The 25,181-nt window shown below is 43.0% G+C and overlaps 2 protein-coding genes across 7 annotated transcripts in view; one reads left to right on the top strand and one right to left on the bottom strand.

The window, feature by feature from the left end:
• LOC311260303 (transcription initiation factor TFIID subunit 4) overlaps positions 1-17,948 on the top strand; it is an 87,498-nt gene extending 69,550 nt beyond the window's left edge. For all 3 annotated transcript variants that reach the window (XM_084357971.1, XM_084357972.1, XM_084357973.1), the window contains one exon: positions 15,630-17,948. In XM_084357971.1, coding sequence (XP_084214097.1) covers positions 15,630-15,803 — 174 coding nt within the window. In that variant the 3' untranslated portion in view covers positions 15,804-17,948. The remainder of the gene's footprint in view (positions 1-15,629) is intronic.
• A 2,106-nt stretch (positions 17,949-20,054) lies between these two features.
• The window catches only part of kctd15b (potassium channel tetramerization domain containing 15b), a 29,399-nt gene continuing 24,272 nt past the window's right edge, over positions 20,055-25,181 (bottom strand). For all 4 annotated transcript variants that reach the window (XM_084355486.1, XM_084355485.1, XM_084355487.1 and 1 more), the window contains one exon: positions 20,055-23,733. In XM_084355486.1, the coding sequence (XP_084211612.1) occupies positions 23,575-23,733 (159 nt within the window). In that variant the 3' untranslated portion in view covers positions 20,055-23,574. The remainder of the gene's footprint in view (positions 23,734-25,181) is intronic.

The raw sequence follows: 25,181 nt of genomic DNA on the forward strand, positions 1-25,181 counted from the left end.
TTTGATTATCTATGAATCAGCCTGAGTAACTAAAATTCTCTGATTGCAAACTGGATATCTTTGGGTTGTGGAGTGGACAAAACAAGACATTTGAGGACGTCGTCTGACGCTTTGGGAAACTCTGATCAACATTTTTCACCATTTTCTGACATTAAATAGACCTAAACTATTCGATCAATCGAGAAAATAACCAACAGATTGGTCAACGATGAAAATAATCGTTAGTTGCAGCCCTGACGTTGATGCATTTTATATAACTAATTGTGTTGCATCTAACCTCAAGACAGAAAACAGTACACACCCACACTCAAGCCTAAAAACACAACTGCTTAGAATCATTTTTTGATAAAACTTTTCATGAAATACTTTGTATGTTTTTGAGGCTCTTTGTAGGTGATTTCATGTAGAGGGCTGAATGGGATTTATACTGTGTTCTCATATAAACTTAACTTCCAGGAACACTGGAAGCCACTTCTGGCTCTGTCTTATAATCTAATCACCCTGGTCTTACGCATAATCTGATGCAAACTCTGTTTAAATCATGTGAGAGCGTCACACTACCTCCCTCCCACTCAGAACTCCCTCCTAAAAAATTATACTTGTGTTGTGCTGTCCAAGGGTAGGTCTAATGCCTTGGATGGCCTTGCGGTCCACACGGTGGTCTGGGGTTTCAACCTTCGAGCGTACGGCTGCTCTGCCTATCTGAGAATATAAATGTAGTGTTAACAGTAAATGTGGGGAATCATTTTAAACGCAGCTGGTTTGTGATGCTTCATTTTTTGAGAATTTCCTAAATCAACCTTATATTTTGAAATCCACATAAATGTACATGTTAGTGTTAACACTGTAATCTCCCTATTTAGATAAGAACGTCCTATATATCCATATTCATGGCAAAGACATGATCCCCCCTCATTTCTGCCTTTAAAACTTTGCCCTGAAATAATGGTTAAATATACAGTTTTGACAACAAAGTTGAGCCCCAGGCACTTAAAAGATACCCATCTTAAAGAAATTAATTACCTCCCTTGTTAATCTTGATATAATTAAATTTCTGAAGAATGAAATTTGCTTTTTTTTTCTCCCCTCTCCGCCTCGCTGCTTCGGAGGCGAGCCGATAATGGCTGGCTCTCTAGCTAGCCTGCTGGCCAGGGACATGGGGACAGCCTAACATCCTGGGCCCCATGCTGTGCTATACCGCACTGTGCAAACCCACTCTCCTCATCCCACGCCTCCACCACTCACAGGGATCGGCAGAGAAAACGCCTCGATCACTGCTCGTGTTTCTTCCATCCTGGAGGAGATGGAAACTCTGGGCCCTCCAAGTTCTGAACATGTGATAATGTTTTCGAACGACTTGAGAGTTTTAGCGCGCGGGCGCTGCTAATGAAGTTGTCAACACTGAGCCTCTGAAACTTACATGGTGGAGCCCTGGAGAGCCCAGAGAGTTCTCGCTGTTATAGTTCACTTAAGAAAGTCCTGTGTCTTTGTGTGACTTACTGTCGTTTTTTTTATAGGACCTCCTGCGACGCTGTTAGATTTAACCCTGATTGCTTTGTGCACAACAACACCGTGGCATTACCAGGGAGCAGTGCATTTTCTTGTCGCTGTGTATTTAAGTTTGTTTTCCTCCGACTATAAGTTTTATGTCAGCTCCATTGTCAGCTGTCAAGGTTTGAGCCTGGGGAAAGAAGGGAGAAAATGCTGGAAAAGATCTTTCATTAGGTTGCTGGTAGGAGGGGGGCAGCAGGAGAACGGCAAGGAGGGCGGAGGAGAGGTGGTAATATGTATGGAGTAGGCAAAACGCTACAACTAGATGGCAGAAATGCCAACATAGAGAGTAGTTTGAGTTTGCAGGATCTGATTCAGGACTTTTTTCATTGTGGACGTGTACATTATGTGTCCAGTAGCTGTTTAAAGCTCAATATGAAATAATGGAGCACCATCTGCGTCATAGCTCGTTTGTAGACGTTTGCATTTCTGGCCAAAAAAAAAAGGATTTCAACCCAAAGATTATTCGATTAATTGAGAAGACAGTCGAAAAATACTTTGTCACCAACTATTTTGATAATCGAATACTCATTTCGGTAATTTTTCAAGCAAAAATGTCAAAAATATGAGAATTTGCTGCTTTTATTTGTAACTGTTGACTGTTGATGGACAGCAGAAGCATTTGAAGACGTCGCTCGTAATGAATATTTTTCCCAATTGTTTGACATTTTATAGACACAACGATTGATTAATTAATCATGAAATCCTTAATGAAAATAATCTACAGGAAAGGTAAAACACGTGATGTTTAAGTCATACAAAGTGTGATTGCTATACAAAATGACTGCAATGCAACAGACAACTACAGTAAACATTTGAACTATCTGTGAAATGATTCATTGTGTTTATCAGAAATATATAACCGCTTCACAAACGCTGGCGATGGATGATGAGTGAATCGTACGGCAGGAATGTTAATTGCAAATTTCTATTTGTTTTGATGATTGAGGTTAAATTCAAATAATTAATAGTGAGTGTTTTGTTGACTGTTCAGCAGCTGGTGATAAATCAATCCTTGACTTGATCGTTCCCAACCCTTAAAACCTACTGCCGTTAACCACCCCATTATTCTGCTCGAAGCTTTTTACTGCAGGGTCCAGAAGCAGCCTGTTTTTTTCCTCTCCGTCTCCCGCTAGGAGAGGCCCTGTTTTGGCTTCCAGTTACACTCGAGCCACCCCTCTCATAACCTGGACCCAACCACCAGCTCCTTTACTCACACAAAGACGAGACATGTAAATGATGTGCTTAAATAATACAGTTTCTTACTTCTCCCTTCAGTCCGAGGACCATTCATCTCGTTGTTTTGTGCTAAAATATTGTTGTGATACTTTGTCCTCTATTTTGTCTTTTAACCGAAAAAACAGAACGTCTAAAATTAGCTTCAGAAAATGGTTGAAAGAGAACAAACAAGGCGATCCATTAGTGAGGATGGGTTATTGGCTGACTTGCCTCTTCTCATGGCGGCCCATTAAAAGTGGTAATGTCTGCCTGCAGCAGTGCCTGGGGAAGAAGAAGGAGGCCATGGAAGGCATATTTCACATGCATCAGACACTGGAATTAAATAGACCAATGTTCCCTAAAAAGACTGAAGTACATCTCTTTCTGATGTGCGTCCCGGGCAAAAATTCATTGATCTTAGAATGTCCCTTGGCAATTATAAAATATTAAATCCAAGTCGCACTTTTCGGCTCGGCTTAATTTTTTTTTTCCTCGCTTTCCACTGCTTTCCATTTGACCAATTTAGAAAAAAAAAAAAAAAAAAGTTAGAAATGGATGGCCGTGGAAAAAAAAAAAAAGGCACTGATAATAAAGACTGTGCCCACTTTTTAGATGTCTTTTGTTATGTTTCTGTATTGTTTTTGTGGAACATCTCAGATCATTAAATGGAAACGAGGTCCCAGCAAAGCAGAGAAAGCGCCTGAAACACGTCTTGTTACAGCATCGGGGGCAGTGTAAAGGCAGGACCTTAAACGACTGGGATTGAAGCACACAAGAGGGGGGGGAATCTGTATGATATCTTTATTCCTGACGCACAAGGTCTTCTGAGCCACTGATGGCTGTTTCAGCACTCTGGGGATGACAAATATTTGTCAGCTGCTTTCCATTAGGTCTGTGGCCCTGGTGCTCGCCTCCCTGGCCCCTTTATGTCCCTCAGAGATTACAGAGGGGTCTACAGTTAATTGCCCGAATCATTAAATTTAACATATATCTCAATAAATATAATCAGCCAGCTGTTTGACAAGGTACACAGTTCATTAAGTCCCCTTGCTTGTTTGTCGTTTCCCTAATTAAGATTTAGGATCGATCATTGAGTGTGTAATGTACAGTGTAGCTCGGCTTGCACGGGGAGTCTCTCTGCTCAGACCAAAAGGAATGGCATCCGCTCGCTAAAGCTTTACCATTTAGCACACTGACTGCAATGGGAATTAGACATCCTGTGCTAATTAGGGAGGCCAATTAACTGTGAAATTCAGCCGTTTTTGACAAATAATCTCAGCAGAATTCAGACATCACCATGCACATGAATGTAAGCGCTGAATGGAGAGAGGATAAAGGCTATTGGCTCCGGCGCTGTTTTTAGACGTTTGCTCGTGTGGCTGAAAACGTTGTGCTGCTTCCAGCGGTGTGTGTTGTTCGTGTCTGTTAGCGTGGAGTCGAACGTAATGCCTCCCCAAGTTTTCCTGAACGGGGCCCACACATGTCCACTAGGGTTAGGGTTATGCATATTTAGTACAATTAAACAATATGTGTTGCTTTGATGTGACTTCTGTTCTGTGCGCTAAACCATTACACGGATAATGGAGGAAATAACTGTCTCTGAAATACAGCAGCATAGTCCGAGAGAGAAAAAAACACGCTGCTGCTCTTTTGGAGTGGGGTGTCACCAGGTCTGACTCTGATCCGGCCTCGAAGCAGCACAACAACAATGTTGCGGTTGGCCATGTTTGGCAGCACTTGACCTCTATTCGCTTTTTCCCGAAACAAAGAGTCGGCATCACCAGAGAACCTCAATGTTTCTGTGTCTCTCATTCCCGTCTTGATTCATGATCACATGTATTTTTTAGATTGCATAAATTATGTATTTGTTGGACTAATGAACGCCCTCCACTGATAGAACTTGGGGAGAGTTGTGAATCGCTGGATATGGCCTCCGTCACCCGCATCAGCGTTCTGATTGCGGGTTATGGCAGTTCAGAGCCAGTGGATGTGGTTTGGCTGAAAAAGAGCACAAAAAGCCTGGCCTTTTTTGGAGCGATCTTTATATACACACACACACAACAAGGTCCAGAGAGCCACAAAATGTAAACACACCTCCCGGGCCAGCCTGTGTCACTACACACCGCTGCTTTGTTGTGTGTTTGTGTACCGCGATGTGTGCAGTTATGCGTGTGTGTGGTCTGACTCGTTGACAACTATAAAACAGGCCCCCGCTGTCTTTATTACCTGTCCGACCTATCCCAACTGCTTTGTTCCTGCGACACAGGGAAAACACATTTACCCGTTCTTGCGTTGGCGCTCTCTGTTCACTCGGAGTGTAATGGAAAAGCCCGCCATTACACTATGGAAGGCAATGGCCGTGGGTGTACGCTGAAGCTGTTTGGATACGAGGCAGCGCCGGAGGTGTGTTTGCTGGGCGCCGATGGGCAACTCCTGCAGCCGCCCGCCTCAGGTGCAGGAAGAATTGAGTACTTCCTTTTACAAGATGTGTAATTATTATGGCAGACAAGGGTGTGGATTTAAACCGAGTCAATATGTAGATAAGCGTTATATACACACACACATGCACACACAGCTGCTTGGGAAAATGATGCTGTTGTATGCAGCATAATAAAGCGGGTTTGCCAAAATGCTGCGCAGGTAGGAAGGAAGCCTTGTGGGCCTGTGGAAGAGGAACCTGATGGGAGGAATGAGGCCTCCAGGAAAGTGCCAAGAAAATGTAATGAGGAACTCCTTAACTGAGTCCAAATTCTGTGATGCTGCCTGCCATTATTACCCCCCGAGCCACCATGATTACTAACTGACAGTGTATTATATCATTTTTATTTTGACAGTTCAGTGCCAAATGTACCACACTGTGGAGTCAGTAGACTTCTGCGTCTATCTCATGCTGATCAGCAGAACTGCTGGTAGTAGTAGAGAAAGTAGTATGTTTATTACCTCCGCCAAGAATGTGTTCATACATGTCTGTTGGTTAGCTGGTTGTTTGGTTGGTTGATTGGTTGGTTGGTGGTTAATATTAAAGTTGAAATGGTAAAAGAAATATTTATTTGAAACTCTGTGAGCCTCTCAGCTTGAAGAACAATGTCACTGGGGGTCACAAATGTTCACAGACGCACTCTACAAAATAAAAAATAAAAAATCCTCCCAGTAAAGTTTCGGTTCGTCTTTCTGGGCCATCTATATAAAACATGAAACTCTACTCTTTCCCCAGTAGAGCCTGGATTTTAATCAGACCTGCTCTTCAGACAGCCCTTTTTCCTGCCTCTCATACTTAGCAGGCGTCACATCAGGTGCATGGGGACCAGTGACAGCGGCGCTGGAACGGAGCCTGTGATGGCTAAATGATGTCAGAAATGGCCCCATTTATGTCAATTTGAGATCAAGGACCATTTCATAGTGTGAACCTCCGCCATAAATGTGCTTTCTAATCTCTTCCATCTGCATATCCGCTGTGGCCCCCTCGGTGCGTTCCTTTTCTTGTAAGTGAAATGTCTCTCTGCTCATATGAGGATTTAAGTGAAGACTGACAGCTCGGCATACAGCACATGTCTGCGGAGCGGCGGGACCCATCGCGACGCCTTTTGGTCTCTCATCTCATTCTCGAGTCAGAGTGCGTTAGTGCTCCGGTTCTGTGTTATTCAGTGCTATTTTGCTAGCCTACTCTTTTTCCCCTAATTAGGCCATTTGCAGGATGCGTTCCCCCCCCTTAGTGTGGTCATTTATGTTCGATAGCACTCTGAACTGATAGGCTTTTGTTAACCGGTTGTTCCTATTTAGAACGTTTCGCAAAAAGACATCAAAGGGTCGGACCACAAGCCTCATTTGGCAACTTCTCCGAGCTATCCATCGGCTGCAAAACACCCCGGTGCCTTGATTATTAACTCAGTCACCACCCTCTCATTCAACTTGAATTAAAAATTTACAACCAGCAGAAATGACAGCGCCACACCATTGAAAGTAAAGTCTGCAAAACCAACAAGGGCTCATTAGCGAATAGTTCTGAAGACAAGCATTCTGACTTGAGACTCATTACACTTCTCCTATTTTAACTCTAATTGGGTTCATTTTATATATGAAACGCTTTGAATATTTAATGTTGGAAAAGTTCCACTTCTGATACTTTATGTAGCCAAAGATACTTGGCCTGCGTTAATTGTCCAGGTTATCAGGCGAGCTGTTAGCGATTTCTCGGCTACTTTCTGCTCCCTCTGTAGAAAACAGCAGAGAGGAGAAGACACTGAACGCATCAGCTTGGTGGATCGTTCATCAGACAAATAAAGCTTATTTCTAAATCACAACAAATACAACAAAATCATCATCTGGATTCACGTTATATCATCTGCTGTGCTGTAGTTTGTCGGCTTTTTGACTTTTTTACTAATTAAATAGATAGTAATAACCAACGTGTGAATATACTCCTATCCTATATGTTTTTTTCCCCCCAACTTAAGCGACAAAGACCCAGCTAATAAAGCTTTTGTACTATTTAACAGGTTGTTCAGCTAGCCAGGCTCAGAGCATTTTAATTAAATAGATTCAAAACAATGTTATGGTTTCTTCATCTGGTTGCCTTCACACAATCTTTTGTTTTCTCTCAGGTTGAGAAGAAAGAGAGAGTGGGGGGGCTGGGTGAAGCCAAGATTGTGTTTCCAGGCAGGAAAGTTTGAAGTTTCTTTGTTTGGGAGCGAGGTTTCCGGGTGCAGCACACTGTTTAGCTTGGTGACCCTGTGACTGTCTTCTGAGGAATTGTGTGAGCAGCCCTGCAGAATTGTGCTCCAGGGTCAGCTTTCATCTTAGCAGTAACCTGTGGACTTTGAAACTCAGGGCGATGGAATTGCAGCTTTGTCAGTACACTACTAATTAGAAAATTCCTGACCTCGAGCAAGATGTTTTAATTATGTGTTGTGTCAACGAGTTTGCAGATTTAATCCACCGTTGATACACACTCAAGTGTGCAAACTGTGTCGCACATTGTACTAGATCAAGTGGAAATGGTGAAGGGGCTTTTTTTTTTTTTTTTTTTTTTGCTCCATCTTCCTCTGCCCCATATAACCTTACGCCTTTTTCCTGCACCATGTTTGTTAAGAGCCATCACATGCTTAAGTAGCCAAATTAGACGTGGAGTTAATGTGTTAGCTCGTGAAAAAGCTGGTCTGATTTGCCTTGGTTTGTGGGAGGCTGAACAATGTGACAGTATTGTGCTGGGTGTGAGCTCTCTGTTGCAGTGAGTCAGTGTGAGGGAAGGCAGGAAGGGGTTAAACAGAAATTGAGCGGGGATGCTGGGGGCAGCAGTGCTGCAGAACATAGCAGTGTTCGTGCGAAGGCAAGTCATTTCCCGAAACACTGCAGACACATGGCCTGCGGCGCTCTAAAACCTTTGGAGACCAAAATGGCTTGCAGGAGTTAGAAGTAATAAGGTGTTTTTTTGCCTTCTTTCTCCTTGACTGAAATTCTGCACGGTTGCTATGCATTGCCATGGAGCTGTGTAGCTGTTTTTATGGTTTATGTGGGTATTAAGATGCTCTGCAACTGGCCATTTTTGAGATTTGTTGTTCTTTAGCTGTGAAGCAAATGGAAGTTGTTTGTTTTGAAAGTAATTCCCTCATTTTTTTTTTGTTGCCATGATCAGAATGCTAGACTTCACTTTTATCCCTTTGTGTTTCCCCCCGTTTTTCTTTCAGCTGTACACAAAATGACAAATTAACAAAAGCACGTATGAGCCGAGAAAAAACAGATACAGCAAATGTGTTTCACTCTGAAAAAAAAAAAAAAGCACAGTGACAATGGCTGCCTCTTGTTCAGGCTTTTCACAGAGAAGCAACCTGTGATAGGAACAAAGGCCGTCTGTGTCGGTGCATGAACATAAAGCTGTGGTATTAGTCCATCCTGACCTCTCTTATTATCAGCGTGCTGATCCAAAAACCCTTTTCATCCTCTCCCCTGGTTCTGTTAATCTTGGCTGCCTTGTCTGCTTCAAAGAGAGGCTCCAGCATATAATCTGGGTATGTACATCTGTGAATTATTATTCTAATTCTTTATACGTTTATTAGAGCTGAATAAACTCCACATCAAATACATCACTCGGGCAATGTCAGAAAGCCCGGGGCAAATCAGCCGACATCTGTTAACTCTTTCAAAATGGCCTCATCCAGCATGTCTGTGGGCGTAGAGGAGCGAGAAAAAGGAGAGGCGAGAGAGGGAGAGAGAAAGTCTCTGTTGCTGATTAATGGCGGCCGTAGGAGAGGCGTTTCAGGCCGAGTGTGGAGATGAAGCGGGGCTGCACTCCCACGGCTGGGCTCCACACTGTAAACACTGCGAAGGGACGAGGCAGCGTTCCCCAGCTGAAATGCGGCGTGGAGGAGAACATGTGGGAAAGCTTTGCTTCCTGGCACGTCGTCAGTCAACCAGGCAGTCAGTCAGTCAGTCCTTCAGTTGGTAAATTAGTCAGCCAGTCAGTGAGTCAGTCAGGCCCTCGTCCAGTCTGCCAAACAGAGTTGGTCCGTCAGTCAGCCAGCATGTAAGCCTGTTTGTCAGTCACATGCTCCTGATGACGGGACACCCTGTAGGAGAACCTAAAGGTTCTACTACCCAGTTGCGCTTAGAAAAGACACCCAGACCACCAAGTCATGGTTGGCTACCTGCCGCAGTGGCCAGCATGACACACAAAACTCATCAATATTTGACTCGTGGCTGCTGTTAATTTCCACCCTGGCTTCAACTTTTCAAAAACACCACCTGGTTCAGCTTTTGCCTCGCTTCTTTGTTTAGCTTGTCAACAGTCTGTCTCTGTTGTGCTATATATGTCCTCTTTGCCTGGAGCGTAGACATCAGAGTTTAAACGGATTTTTCTGCATCAAAGTAATAACAACAAAAGAATAATGTTGCATCATGAACACAGCTTATCTATTTCTCTACCAACAAGGGGCTGGTCTTTATCCTTTAACGTGAATGCTGAGCAGTGTTGTTCCAGCAGCTTTAGTTAACACACTATGTTAGCCGGGTTGTCGTACAGTACAGTACATACAGTACACACATAGTCCATGTGTGTGTGTGTGTGTGTGTGTGTTCGCTTACCGTGCAGTCTGCAACTTCTGCTATGAGGACTGGAGTGCTGAGGCAGCAGGTTTGGCCGGCGCAGGGCCGAGCAGCTCTGTGTGCCTGGCAAAGTGGGCCATTAACCCACCGCCCTAAGGTGTGACCGGGGCCAAATCCAATATTGGCTCCGGCATCAAGGCACAGGTGCCACTCAGGGTTCAAAGCCACATATCAGCAAGAACCCCACGACTGCCCCTGTGCCCCCCATCCCCCCCTTTCTCACACAATAAAGGACTGAATGTAAATTCCTCAAGACACCTACAAGCATCGCTGCTGCCACTGCACAATCGGAGAGTCAAAAGCAGGGAGAGGGAGAAAGAGTTAGAGAGAATGGGCTAAAAACATACATTATTAATCAAAAGTACATTTAGCAAAAAATGGGAATTAATCTGAGTCCTTTCTGAGTTTGAAATAGCCGGTCACTGGAGGTCTGAGGACGTGAAAGTGTGACCTGCTGACTCTGCTTTTACTTGACTTTATCTGCACCTCTGAGTGCCACAGATGTGTTAAACGATGAATGAGGCGTCCAATGACACATAACAGCAGGTAGAGGTTTACATTGTGATTATACAAAGAGAAGTTCTTAATGTTCTGGAGCCTTTCTGTATACTTTTAACACCATTTCTTTTTCGTAATCATTCACTTCATCTGAAATCACATATCATCCACCACATGCCCAATATATACTTTCGATAGCGTCAGGTCACTACGCTAAGAGCCTCCTTGCCGGTTGGAGATGTATAACCTAGTAACCCATGACAACGACAAATTAAATATTAAAGAATGGATTACTCCTGGCAAATTAAACATTTTACTTATACTGACTGAAGCGCCACTGACTTTACTCTGGAGTTGCTTTGGTGACTGTTCGCCATAGTCTGTTCTGTTATCGTTGTCATCACGTCTGCATTGCATCGTGGAATATGCCTCTTTTTTCGGACATTTACTAAATATCTCACATAGTACAACCTAACAAATAGCATGTTAGAATGGCATTTCGGATGCAGCCAATGTTTGTCTGAGGACACGACGCTAAAAATGGGCTTCAAATGTGTATTAATCCACGAGTGAAAATAGTCCCAAATGAGCACGCTTTGATTAGTTGTGAATAACCTCTCTGAATTTTACATAATACATAAGTAACCTTATTATAGTTGATTATATGAAGACTACATACTCTTGAAACATGGTCGGAGCATTCATAAATCTTAAATTCAATTTTTGTACACGAGGAATTTGTTTTAAATTTCAGTAGTGTATTTGCCTGATTCTCGTGCCAGAACGGGCATTTTTCCCCCTTTTTTCTGTCTTACATTCTCTCGTATTGTTTCCACACACTGCACTCCATTATACTAATTCCTGCTACACAGGCACACTCAGGCTCTCTGCTCTCGTGTGCAGGAACATGTGTGTGTGTGTGGGGAAACCATAGAAGGGTGAAATGGTGTAAAATAATGTGTCTGGCCCATTGGCACGTCGTCATGTATGTCAAAACAATGTGGCTCAAGACCAGAGCCAGCAAGGAGGTCTTATTACAGACAACCTCTCCTCTCCTCTCCTCTCCTCTCCTCTCCTCTCCTCTCCTCTCCCACTGCTGTCTCGTTCTCTCTGTTTTTCCCTCTGTCCCTCGCTCCAAACAAGTCAAATGTCTGAAGAGATGTATCGAAGTATCCCTGCGCGCTCTGTACGATGGATATGTCATATGACATAATGCCTTCGAGCGCCCATCACAGATAAAATGACAGATGCTGTTTTTTGCCTCATGGATCTTTCTTGGCCAAGCTGATTTTGAGACTTTCAGCTTTCGCTCTCCCCCTCTCTGCCTGCGCCTCTTCCTCTCCTGCTTTTTCTGTTTTCTTCTCACTTTTTCTTTTCATCCAGCGTGACCTTACAAAGCCTGCCATTTTGTTTTTCATTCAATTTCAGACACAATTACTGCGTAATTGCTAGCGACAGGGAAAGCGTGGTTGTTGATGTCTCGCTTTCCTTTTTAACTGACACTCAGCCATCTGCTTTGTTTAGTGTTAGTGTTTACCCCTCCCATCCGCGCTGCCTCCACCACAACATGATTTCCTGCGTGTACTGGCGAGCGAGATCGGTCTCCATAGATACCGCCGACAACATACCGGTGTTTTGGTTGCTGGCACGTGGAGGGCATATAAAGACGGAGGGAAGAGGAGAGGCTGCGATGAGTGAAGTCCCGGACCAGCTCTGACCTTTCTGCCTGTATTCGGATCACTTCAGGCTCCCCCCCCGTCCCTGAAGGGAATGAGGCATTCTCAGAGCTGTGGCACACAACCTAAGCAGCGTTGTCTGGCTGTAGTCGCTCTCCACCATCAACCGCTGCGGCCCCGACACCACCCCAGCACTGCCCGTGGCTACTACTGCCCATCCATCCAGGTAGATGGATGGCTAAGATTGGTAAAATCTGTGGCCCTGTCGCCGGGCTCACCTGTGAGTGGCAGTAATTGGCATGGCAGTAGGCAGGCCCATCTTTCACATGTGGTCAGCCATGATTGACCTGATTAGGGCCGGGGTTGCTCCTCAAAGGGAGGGGTCTGGTGTAGCCTCTGGGAAATTGCTGTACCCACTTCACCTCAACCCGCGGCCCTCTCAGCCGGTCATTACCGACCAATCGACCAGGTCGGATTGTGATGATGATGATTCAGGCGGGGTAACTAACATCAGCTCAGGCCAGTCTCCACATGTTCACAACAGACGACATGTACTGGAATCATTCAGTTGATATATTTTTTTTTCTGTTAACCATCGATGCCAGTAGCATCTTTTAGTTTAATTACGACACACAACAACAGCTGCAGCGGACATCCAAAATAGTCAAAAATCCCGCGAGGTGTCTTCAGTTTCAAGAGTTAGTCGGTTTCACCTCCATGATTAAGGCAACAGGAATAAATAAATCATTTCTGTTCACTTTTGAAATGTTGTTTTTTTGCGTTTCCTCAGAGCTCTGGCTGGACTTCAGCTGATCATCATGTAGCTGTAGCTCTGAGCAACTGGAGTTCCTCCTGTCAGAAATTAGTATACAGCGCTTTAATTTCTTTATTTATTAATTCCACACATGCACATCTTCTCCATAACTTCCTGCATAGCATGATTAAGTGTTGATTTAGGGTTGGCCTAAAAAATAATACAGCAATATTAATATCACATCATATATATCTTGATATTTTGAAATCCCCTCAAAAGCATTTATAAATGCCAGGACCGGGGCGAAAAAATCATGGTTCACAATATTTTTGACCAAATACCTTCACATCGATATCGCGACAATATTATAGGAATGATTATTGGCACTTTCACAAAATATTAACATTGAGATTTTAGTAAAGTAACCATCAGTGATGTGAATAACAATGGCTAAGTGCGTCAAGGCAAGTCAGAACAAGTAGAACAGTCTGGAAATGACATCAGTATGAAAACACTCATGCCATATCAAAATATTATGGTATCCAAAATCTAAAACAGTGTCAGTGCCAGTGTCACATCACTATAATGATATAATATAATATGTATGTAATATCTTGCCCAGACCTAGGTAATGTGTTAGCTTTTTAAAACATAAAATCAACTCTTTATTTTGAAAATCAATTGATCCATTTGAGTAATTTTTTATAAGAAAAAAGGTCAAAATTCTCTGTTTCCAGCTTCTTATATCTGAATGTTTTTCTGGTTTCGGCGCTCCTCTCTGAGAGTTAACTGAATATCATTGGGTTGCAAACAAAAACAAGACATTTGAGGACACGATCCTGGGATTCGGGGAAACAGTGATCAACATTTTATTTGTTTTTTTAGCAGAGACAGTAGATGTGGTTGAGATAAGTTGGTGTTAAAGTGGCCTGGTTTACCCTCACTCATCATCCAGCATCCAGAGGTCAGAGAGTGTACTGAGGGAAATCTGAGACAAAGCACCGTATTACAGTGTGCACAAAGACAAAGTATGAGGGGGCGGGTGCTGGAGGGACTTTGGTTTGGTTCTTGTAAATTCATACTCATCATATGTTTGCAATTAAGGGCCTGTCTGTACTGTGTGTTTACAGAGCGGTGCAATCAATGTAATTGTGAGAGGGTGTTCCTGACTGAAATGTCTGTCTTATTTCTCCCTGCCTGGGTTCAAGTGGGCACTTGCTGGATTTCTTTTCCCAGTGTTTCTCATTTCCAAATGTAAATGCATCCCTTGATTTGTATCAGCCTCTGTATACACTCCCTGTTTTTTTTTTTTTTTTATCTTTCTCATTTTTCCTGGATCAAATACAAAAAACAAGGGCTCCGTTTCAGAGTGAGACGTCAGCTCGGATCTATGTCAGCAGCGTTGATCATTAAGAGGGAAAGTCTGTTCATATCCAGAGCGATGTAAAGAGTCATAGAGCACACAAGTTAAAAAAATGATGGTTTCCTTCGCCGTCGGAGCACGTCGCCGGTGTTTTTCTCAACTTGTGTTCATCTAGTGGAAGAAAAAAAAAATCTTCGCCGCACCTGAAGATCTGGACGTTGTTAGCGAATCTTTTTGATCTCATTCGTGCTCTGCAAGAGGGATTATTTTTGTTAATTGGAGGTGTATACATGCTCAGAGCCCACAACATTCCTTACTATTGATACTGTCAATGTGTTCGCCATTCAGCAGCGATTACTTCATTTATGGGACACGGAAAACAAACCGTTACTATGTTTCACCATGGAAACGGTCCTTTAGACCGAGCCACACACATCATTTGCTTCACTAAAGACAAAGTGACGACACTTTTTTCCTTGAAGAGAAATGAAAAACACACATCTATAAAAAGGAGAAAGTCACTTGATGTTTCTCACAAAGAGATCATTTCATTTTCAGCTCACCTAAAAGCTCATGTGCACATAAAGCTCCAGACATAAAGGCCCCTACTTATAAAGTCTTTACAGTCAAGGGATTGGAGTGTGGTGGGATCCTTGTGTTTCTGAAGGTCACGATCAGAAGCTGCTGTTTATTAAAATAAGTGGAATAGTTCGTCCTAGTTTCAGGAGTCAGACATTACGCAGAAAAAGCTGCGTCATCATCTCCATGTCTGGACGAGTTTTGGAACCGGCTGAAACATGTTGGTGCTCTGCAGGTGTAATGTTTACCGCGTTCACCATCTTAGTTTCACTTGTTAGCGCGGTGACGTGATGATTAGAAATACAATGGAAAGCACAGCTGAGGCCGATGGGAATGTGATTAGTTTTGTAGGTCGTAAATTAAAATATGATGTTCAACAGATGTTCAGACATTTCACTCACAGAAGTCAGAAGATCACAAAAGTTACTGGGGATCATCCTCTGTGGACCACGAATGTCTGCAGAAAATGTGCATGCCCATCCATCCGATGTTGTTCTGACTGATGTCCCCACCGAAACAGCCACGGCGCATGTTGCTGGGTCCCAGTTTGCATGACCGTAAATGTTGTCTTTGTGAAAATGTGTGTGTTTCAATTAACACAATGGCAGTTTTTCTTGTTATTTTGCAGACGTGGTGTTTAGTGCCGCTGTGTTTCTGCTCTTTACATCCCAGAGATTTCTTGTCACTCAACCAATTTTGAGTCTTTTCTCCTGTTGACATTTTGTTGATGCAGTCTCATGTTCATAACTACCAGGGTGGTCTGTTTCTGTGGCCAGTCAGGAGACACTGTCATCATATATTTAAAGGCAGTATTGATCCTTGAAAATGTAAAACATGAGGGTACCAGCTGAAGTCCCCCCATCTCACCTTCTGACCTCTCTCCTGTCTGCAGGTTTCAGGCAGCACGGCGGGCTCCCTGGCCAGCTCCTCATCCCCGTCCACCTCATCGCGCCAGTACACACGGCAACGCATCACTCGCGTCAACCTCAGGGACTTAATTTTCTACATGGAGCAGGAGAGAGAGACCGCCCACTCCCTCCTCCTTTACCGTGCCCTGCTCAAGTAGCCTCTGGTCCGCTCAGCGCCCACCTCAACCTCTTCCTCTTCCTCTTCCTCCTCCTCCTCCTCCTCCTCCTTCCCCAGCCACGTGCCTTCAGATCAGGTCTAATGTTTCTGCTCTGTGTCTCCATATGTACTGTAGTGACGTTTGATGTAGCTTTTAATAAGAAGTGAGAGTCAGACAGAGAGAGAGAGAGAAAAAAAAACGTACAAAAATAAAACTGTTGTTCCGTGTCCTCTCCGTTTAGATTCACGGTGTGTAGTTAGATCAATCAGTTTAAAGGCCATATCAGATTCTTTGTGTTGACGTTGAATTTGTTTCAAGGAACAAAGTGGTTTTATGTTGCAAGGACTTGATCCTGAACTATGTTGGGTAGCTATTTATTTGACATTGTTGGCAGTAGCTTCAATGAACCACCTCAACGTAAGGATTACTTTTGGCAAGGAGAATTACGCTCGCACCTCGATACAGCCTACGATACTTTCCACGAGCTATTTTGTTGAACGCAGTTCAATGAATGTAGTTTAGCTGAACTCAATAAAACGAGAGACTTTTACCGATTTCTCTGCAGAGACGTCAGTTTTGAAACATTAAGATTCCAAATAACAGCATCACGTTACGTTTCCTTACTGTCTGTGTAAATAGTTCTTTTTGAATTATTTTACAGCATGTATATTTTTTATCACACGTAAGCTTTGTAAGAAAAAAAGAAATGACCCCGTGTGTCGATATGATGAAACCTGATGTTTTGTAAAACCGTGTGCTTTGAATGAGTCAAAAATTAGACAGTTTATTCTCCTCGCCTGTAGAGTATTTGTTATAAGACGGATTCCCCCGTGACCTCTTCTGCAAAGGTCATTAAACTAAACCAGTTTCCGATTGGTCGCCCTTGATGAGGGAGGTTTTTTTTTTTTTTTACCCACAAATAATGTGAACATTGTTTTTTATGACTAGATGTTTGTAAGTTGTGTACTATCATGCTCACTTCTTCAGCTTAAGCTTACCCGGTTATAAAGGTAAGTGTGGTTCAGAGGTCAGTACTGTAGGAGGGACGGTGACTGAGGAGACTGAAACCTCGGATCAGAACAGACATTCCTTCATCTCTTTCCTGTCGTTGTCCTCTCTGGAGCCCTTTAGCCCACACTAACTTTGATAACGACTGAACCACCAATGTAGTCCACGAGGCAGATTAGTGCACGGCACTTTAACTTGTTTGTAATTTGACCCCTAAATTAAAATATCGCGGCTGTCAGGTGATGTGTAGCTGTAGGAGAAGCAGTTGATTTTTTTTGCCTAAAAATCGATTTCCATTTTGTTTCTGTCTTTGTGTTACCGATCGAAGAGGAATGAGACAAAACGCCTGCTTTTTACATGTCGTATCGCATCGTCGCCTTGTTTTTTTTTGTTTTTGTTTTGTTTTTTATCAAATCCTTATTGTAATATGTAATATTGTCCATTATGTTTTTTCTATTTAACTAAATATCTTGGCCTCTATGCAGCTTTTTTCTTGTCATATTGAAATTTATTTAAATATGAGTGACATTTGAAACAATTGTTGTGCATTGTACATTTTGACAGCACTTTTTTTTATATCTATTTTACCTGACAACTGAAAGCTGTCACTGTATTATAGCAAAGAAACAACTCTTTTAAGTAGTTCAACAGTATTTGCCAACTTCTGTCAAAAGAGACTTATTTTTAACAATTAATATATTTTCTTTCTTTTTCTTTTTTTTTTTGTCTTTATTTGATCGGCTTTTATGCTTAACACATTTTCATAAATTTTATCTCCAAAATACCATGTTTTAAAAACAAGCACAACAATATCTATGGACTATTACGAATATGAGTTTATTAGTGATTTCTATGGTTTCTGGTGGTTTCACAGGAGGACATTTCTACTACTACTACAGCTTTTTAGCCAAAATATTAGAAACAATATCACTGATGTAAACACATGGAGGAAAATAACATTTCAATTGTATGGATGATTTGTAAATATTGTTTACAAAACTATGTGTTTATTAGAACCACGTTATTTTTGGTAAACTCTTGTACATATCTTGAAAATTTCCTGTTTGTGTGAAAAAACAATACTTATGTATTTGTACCTATTTTGTAAAGGAATAAATAAGCTGTTTACTAAACTGAGCAGACGCCGGCTTTGTCCATTTCTTCTTTCTGTTCGACTCCTTCGACAGCGTACACCTTAAAAATGTCCACAGGAAGCACGGGAAAAGAAAAAAATGTAAATTTCTCTGTAGTATGACTTAATAACTGAGCAATACGTTTCCCTCTGTTCACATTTTCTCTCCTTAAAAGGAAAAATAAGCTGTTATGTTTTTCGCGAGACAGCTTTACCAAAGTCAACGACTAATTCAGCCGGCTTCATTTCCATTTCTAACATTGCACATGCTAAGTACAAACTGAGTCAAGCACTGCTGCTCAACTATGAAAAGTCCCCCTAGGTTTCTGCTGCTAATTAAGCAGAAGCATTTTTGAAAAGACCAAACTGTTTAACTCGGTGTAAAATATTGGGGTTTAGGAGCATATTGGTTTTTCAGGATCTCAGCCTATTCCCCCCCCACCCCCCCAGTCCCTCTGGAGCTGGAGACTGCTGATCTGGATTCAGCCCTGAAGACGACCTTCCCTCTTTGCAAAAAAAAAGAAATGAATTTCACAGAAGTCCACATATGCTTGTGTACAGAGAGGGCTGGGGAGATGTATCAGGTTTAATCAGTTCAATTACAGGACACACAGATCATTTTACTGACTAACAGCAGCTTACACACTTAGATGTTTCAATAGTGCTTAATATTAAGCTCCTTTTAATAAGTGTTAGTTAATAAGGTCCTTATAAGATGCTTATTAACAGTAACAAGACTGTGTTAAAAATGTTTATTGTTACATAACATTTAGAGAGTTATTGCACTGTGTTGGACGCTCAGGGAGTTTTCTGACTGTATCAGTCTGGAAAGACTTTCATGCTGAGGGCAAGTGGAAAGACTTTATTCAGCTTTTGGAAGCGAACACGAAGATCATGAGGATGGAAATGTAGGATTTACTTAAAAAGAAATTGTCTATCTTGTTTTATTTATATCCTGATCAATAGCGGTGCAAGTCAAGTGTGTGTGTATGTACAGATAACTGCTGTATTGTTAGTTTGTTTCTTTGTTGGGATGTTATAAAACCAAAAAATGACATTAAAATATATGTTTTCATATATACAGTTTTCAGTGGTGATCCAGAATGAAAATCTGCAGAATCCAGCAGAATGTTCCTTTACTTGTAAAGTGACAACATTCATCTAGAAAACAAAAATGAAAAAAATTAAATAAACATAGTACATTAAAACAACCTAGAATTATCTCATGCAGGTTGAAATGAAGATGTAGCACTTAGTTCCTCAGCAGTTAATCCAATCCTTCACATGTTGTCACACTGCACCACAAACTTTGATCTTCATGCTAACTGAAAGCGACGCTCGACTGTCCCACACATGCACGAGGGGGGCGGAGATGTACTGATGCTCTGAGTTTTTTTTTTACAAGCAGCTACTCCACTTATTTAAAATCTACCGGAAAATCTGTCGGAGTTGTCGTCGAAGTTCTGTGGCTGCAGACTCAACGTGGGCCGGAAACCTCTGAACGGTTTCTAGGTACTTAATAACGTTTATAGAAGTCTTTTGAGTTTCTTATAATTAGTTTCATATAAAAAACTATTCGATATTGTTCTTGCTTCTGATGCAGAAGCTGCATAAACCATAACTTTTATTAAGTGCACAAAGCAGCTGCTAATAAATGCATAATAAAGTGTATATCCATCTTAATAAGGAAACAAACAGACTAGTAAAGGCTAGTTAAACTCAATAAATGTGTTTGTAATGGCGTTATAAAGGATTACATGAAGGCTATCGTTAATGTTCTTTGGTCTACAAATGATTAAAAGTTTCTCATACTTATAAAAGTCTTATAATCTAACATTAAACATGCTCATGGTGCTGTCATTAACACTAGTCCTATTAATGTTAATAAGCATCCTATAAGGACTTAAAAGGGCCTTTTTATCGATCAAACCAATGCTCGTTTCAAGGAGTGTTACACATGACCCAGGCTGGCATCATCTGAGATGAACTCTTTCATAGATCACTGATAGTAAAAAGCAAGAGCGAGCTGTTGCGCAACGGAGCGAACTCCTGAAACTAACCTTTGTTCTTCCCTTCGGAGGCGATGAGAGCAATGAGACACACGACAGAGCTACAGTACATCCTTTTATTATCGCAAATATGCAAGAAAAGTCAAATGGAGACACTGTAAATGAACACATGCCCTTTAATACCACAGTCTAATTGTTTTAAACACTTTAAATAATATACATTTGCACCTTATGATACCCTTTGAAATGTCTTAATCCATATGTACACAATGTAATGCTTTGAATTCTTTTTCATTCTTTTTCCGTGAAGAGGACTAAGAGGTCTCTTAAAAACACGCGGGTCCCGTAGAAACCCAGAGTCCTGATAATTCAATATACAATAACTGTACAACTGACCCGCCTCAGAGGTGGAGTGAATGCCGTGTGAAGTGGCTGTTAACACTGACCAGTACTTCATCTGAAAGGGGTTGGCTTGTGTGGACGCGTCTGTGGAGAGTTTTCCAGTCCTGTCGAGTTCGTCTAGCTCTTGTAGTTAAACCTGCCGCGTTGTGTGCAGAGTTGAGAGAAGGGGGCGACCCAAGTTTGGTTATTGCAGACAGAAGAAACCCAAAAACTGCAGTTTTTGCTTCCTTTTTCCTCACTTAATGTGCAGAATGGTGGTCATTTTCTGTTTTTATTCATATGTGCAGGACGCATGACCCTTTTGTTCTTTAAAGCTAGTTAAAAGCCTCATTCTTTGATTTCCAAAATGCCACATCAGTGAGAAAATATGTCTTCTTTCCTTCCTCCCTGAAAAAAGTAATTGTTGCAGATGTGTGTTTTTTAGTAGATTAATCCTTTCTTTACCCCTGTTCTCCTCGAGAACTAACCCAGACAAGTTTCCACACCTCACATCAAACTGGATCAAAGATGTCCGGATCAGCAGCGGAGTCGAGTCGCCTGGCTGTACAGTATGTTCTGAGTGTGCTCACATTTGACTCATCAGTTTGTTTGGTTTTTGCTGTCCAGCGAGCCACAGCATTTTGAAAAAAAAAAAAAAAAACCAGGGCATGGGGATGACACAGCAGCAGGGGGTGCAACCAGAGTTTCTCTACTGGCACCACTGAGCTGGGAGCCTTCAGGGAGGCGGAGGGGGGTGAGGAGCGCTGCGGAGAGCCCAACATGCCTCGGCACATGAAAGGCCTGGTTGACCATTCCCTTTGAGGCGACTGGATGCAAAGGCGCAGGCCACTGGCAGGTCACAACAAAGATGGGCTTGATTGTGAGAGAGAGAGAGAGAGAGAGCCTCGGGCGGGGAGCGTGTTGGACTCGGAGCTACACTCGCACCGAGCTCGTCTTTATCTACTCATTGGCCTTGTTTAATCAGCGGCCGTCCAGAGAGAGCAGATATTAGGACAACATGGTCAGAAGAAAAACTACCGCCCATTTTTAATGAACAACTAGCTTATAAAAACAACCCCCGTTATACTCAAACAACTGCCAGAGCCCGAAAAGATCAGAATAGACTTCTTCTGTTTTTTTTTTTTGTGTTTTTTTTTTTGTATCAGTCTTTTGGAATGGAAGAAACAGCATCTGTAAGTTACACACAAATATAAAGCATGAAAACTTGGCCTTTCTTGTCTCTGTCTTTGATCCAGAAATGTTGAGAATAAGACCAAAAGAATGAGAGCAGGATAGAGTAAATGCCGCCCACTCGCCTCTTTGTGAATAACATCGCCGATGCTGGGAGTACAGTTCACTTTGGGCTCTGCCATACATACATGTGACGAGCCACTGAAATAATCTGGGCTCAGAAGTGACAATATAGAAACAAACAAAGACTGGGTCTCTCTCAAACTTCGTCTGAAGGTACTGCGAGCTATTCTCAACACAACTGTCAAGACTGGAGGCCTGGAGGGACAAAATGTCGGTGGTCCTTCATACAGTTTTTGAATGATGCATTGCGTCTAGTTTTTAGCTATAAACTGTAAAAAGAGATGACGTCTGTGTGTTTCGTACAATCAACAAAATAGGCACCTCGTCTGCTTTGGTACCTACAGTATTTGTTCTGTTGTAAGGTCTGTTTTCATGATCCACTCTCCTACACACAGGGAGATAAAACAGCTCGACTTGGTCACCGGGTTTGGACAAATGTTTCGGTGGGTGCAGGGTCAGGGCAGCGCCGAAGGGAAATGTTTTAAGTGCAAAGAAACAGTCAGCATTTAGAGTACGTCTCTGACGATGATCACGAGACATACTGGTAAACGTCATCTCTCCACGTCGGTCTTCAGGTCTTTCACATTCTAACTCTGCAAAAACTGCAATTACACTCTGAGCTTGTGCAACATCGACCTGAATTTCAAAATTTGCAAACTTTTCTTAAACTTCTGCTTAAAAAAAATGAACAAAAGGTTTTTTTTTTGTGCTTGCGAGAGAGAATCCGATCAGAGACTCGTGAACAGAGATATGTTTTAGAGCTAATAAGCAGAAAATTCCAGAGCACTTTTTTATGTGTGCTACACATTTGACTATAAACATTGTTGAAACATCCAGGTTCTCTTCCATCCCCGTTTGAACAATGGGACTTTTTCCGGCTCTGAATGCATTGCCAGCCAGATCGCTTTAGCCACATAGCCTGCAGACATCTGAGTTTCTGCAGCTACTGCCAAGAAAACGCTCCCTCACAAGCTCTCGAAGCCTTAATGAATACAACGTTCATACATCCTTCATATTGGAGAAAGGAAAAAAAAAAGAGACATCAAAAATAATCCTATTAATAATAATTGTTTACACCATGTCATGATAAGAACAGCAAAAGGAGCAAGAAGAACATACTTTAGAAACAACAATGAAAATTCGTAATAAACAATCAGTTTGGCAAACGATGCTGTTTGAGACGAGGCTCCGCCGTCTGTGGCTCAGCCCGTGGAGTGAGGTGGGATGGGGGGGTTGGAAGGGTCTCGGGGTCTTGGGGAGCTGGGGCCTTTCGTGGGGGGGGGTGGGGGACTCGTGAGACGGGATTATGTCCTCTTCCTGTCATCCATTACAGCGTCCTCTGTGCCAAAGCTTCCTTGTCCGACAGCAGGCCAGACTTGTCACCACTCAGACGAGACACGGGCCTCGTACAGACACAGAACTGGATGATACACTGCTGAAAGAGGGCCAGAGGGGCGGTGGAGGGGTGTGTTTTGGGGAGTGGAGTGCATCGGGGTTCGAGGAGAGGGGGGCGGTTATGTCACTCCGGAACGGTCGGGACACCTTTTTCATGTGAAAATGAGGACAAAAATCAACCAGTCACGGCGCTTAAATGGTTCAAGTGAGGTGCTGTTGAGTCCGTTTGTCGCTGCTGCTGTTGTTTTCATCACAGTCCCAGATTCTTTGGGTGTTATTTAACATAATGAAAAACTTTTGCTGCTGATGCTTTTTTTTTCCTTTGTTTGGTACTACATTCCCCTTCGAGTTCTGCAGAGCTGGCGAGGTTAACAAGCCTCTGCTAATACTTAGGTAAGCTGGGGTTTGGTTGTGGTTCTGTTAGGGCAGGGAGGGAGGGGAGGGGGACAGGGATTGGCAGGGTGGGTCGGGGCGGTGTGAGAAGATGGAAGGAGTACTGGGGTTGGATTGGCAGTCCCTCATCCAGAACGCTCTAGTCCAGGGGTTCCTGTTTTATCCTGATGGGAGTGTTGATGGAGAGACTCCGCCGGTCCTCGCGACACAACACGTACTCGCTGAACTGGGATGAGTCCACGCCGCCTCCACAAGAAGCCGCCACGCTGAAGCCTTTCTGGAAGAGGCGCTCCAGAACCTGAAGACAGAGGGGAGGAAGACGGGTAAGACAGGGGGCATTAATAACAGAGCGGCCATGCCAAGAGAGCTAACGGTGTGTTCAGAGTGCCAGCGACAAAGCATCAGGCCGCGAGCCTTTTTCAGTGGATGACCGGCGTGACGCGTTGAAACACTTTATACACAGTTTTTGAACAAATTAGACAAACTAGATAACATGTGTTGGTAGGTGGAAGTTGAGACCTCTGGACAGAGCCAGGCTACCTGTTTCCAGACTGCTAACCTACGTTAGCTAGCTGCTGGCGATAGCATCATATTTACCGTACAGACATGGGAGTGCCATCAATCTCCTGATGTAACTCTTGGCAAGAAAGAGAATAAGTATATTTCCCCAAAACAACAGATCGAAGTCAGTTGTTTCCTCCGTAAATACAATGAGAGTATCAGAAAGTTTAGTGATATTTCAGTGCCAGATTTCTAGTCCGAAGTTCGGTATAACTTTCTGATATCCATCCATCTTCACATCAACCTCAGATCTTCATCAGTCTCAACATACACCATGTGTCATTAACCTCCCCCCTCCTCCAATCACACGTAAGTGATGGAATAAAACCAGAGGGCACTCCGACATCACACCACCTCTGCAATATTCATGCCGCTTTTGCTGGAACGGCTACTGAACCGAGGGGCATGAGCTCAAAGGGATGAGGCGAGCGGAGTGCGAGTGAGGTGTGTTAAGGGGCTCAGAGTGGTGATTACTGAAGCTCCTAATTTGAGTAATGAGGCCGGGGTGAGAGGAGAAGTGAGGTCCGTGAGCGAAGGGAGAGAGCGACGTGTGGGGAATGAGGATGGGGAGTTATGGGTGATCTGTGTGAGGACAAAGTGTCGGAGCTGGCGGGGAGAGAGCGTAAGACGGGGATGCATGTTAGCCCTCCAGTGTGGGCATCGATACACGCACACTTGTCCAATGCAGATAAACTTCAACACAAACACGTGAACTCCAGCATCACTTTTTTTTTTTTTCCCTCCTCATCTGCCGAAATACTTGTGGGATGTTGTTCTTTTGGAGAGGGGCATATCTAAATCCCAGTGCGAGGAGTGCCGCGTATTTACTTATTCCCCCGTCCTTTTTAATGGAGTGTGCAGCGCATGGAAATGAAAGGTCTCGCCAAGGGCTAGCCCCTTCCTGCCAGAGACGTTCGCGCTGAAAAGATCGGTTTCTTCAGCCTTCCCATACACACACACAAACACACTGACACATGCACTCATGGCGAAAGGATGACCTCTCTAATTACAGGAGCGAGGGCCCCATCGGAGGGCTAAAGTGGGGCGTTTAAGGCCTCCAGGTCGAAAAGGGCTGCAGCCTCCTCTGACTGGGGATTAGCACAACAGAGACGAGCAGATAAATCACACACAAACACACAGCGAGACCGCGCGTGTGTGAATGCAAACTTAAAAATGCAAATTACA

This window comes from Pagrus pagrus (assembly GCF_965226575.1).
Source record: "Pagrus pagrus genome assembly, chromosome: 1".
In the NCBI taxonomy this organism is placed as follows: Eukaryota; Metazoa; Chordata; class Actinopteri; order Spariformes; family Sparidae; genus Pagrus; species Pagrus pagrus.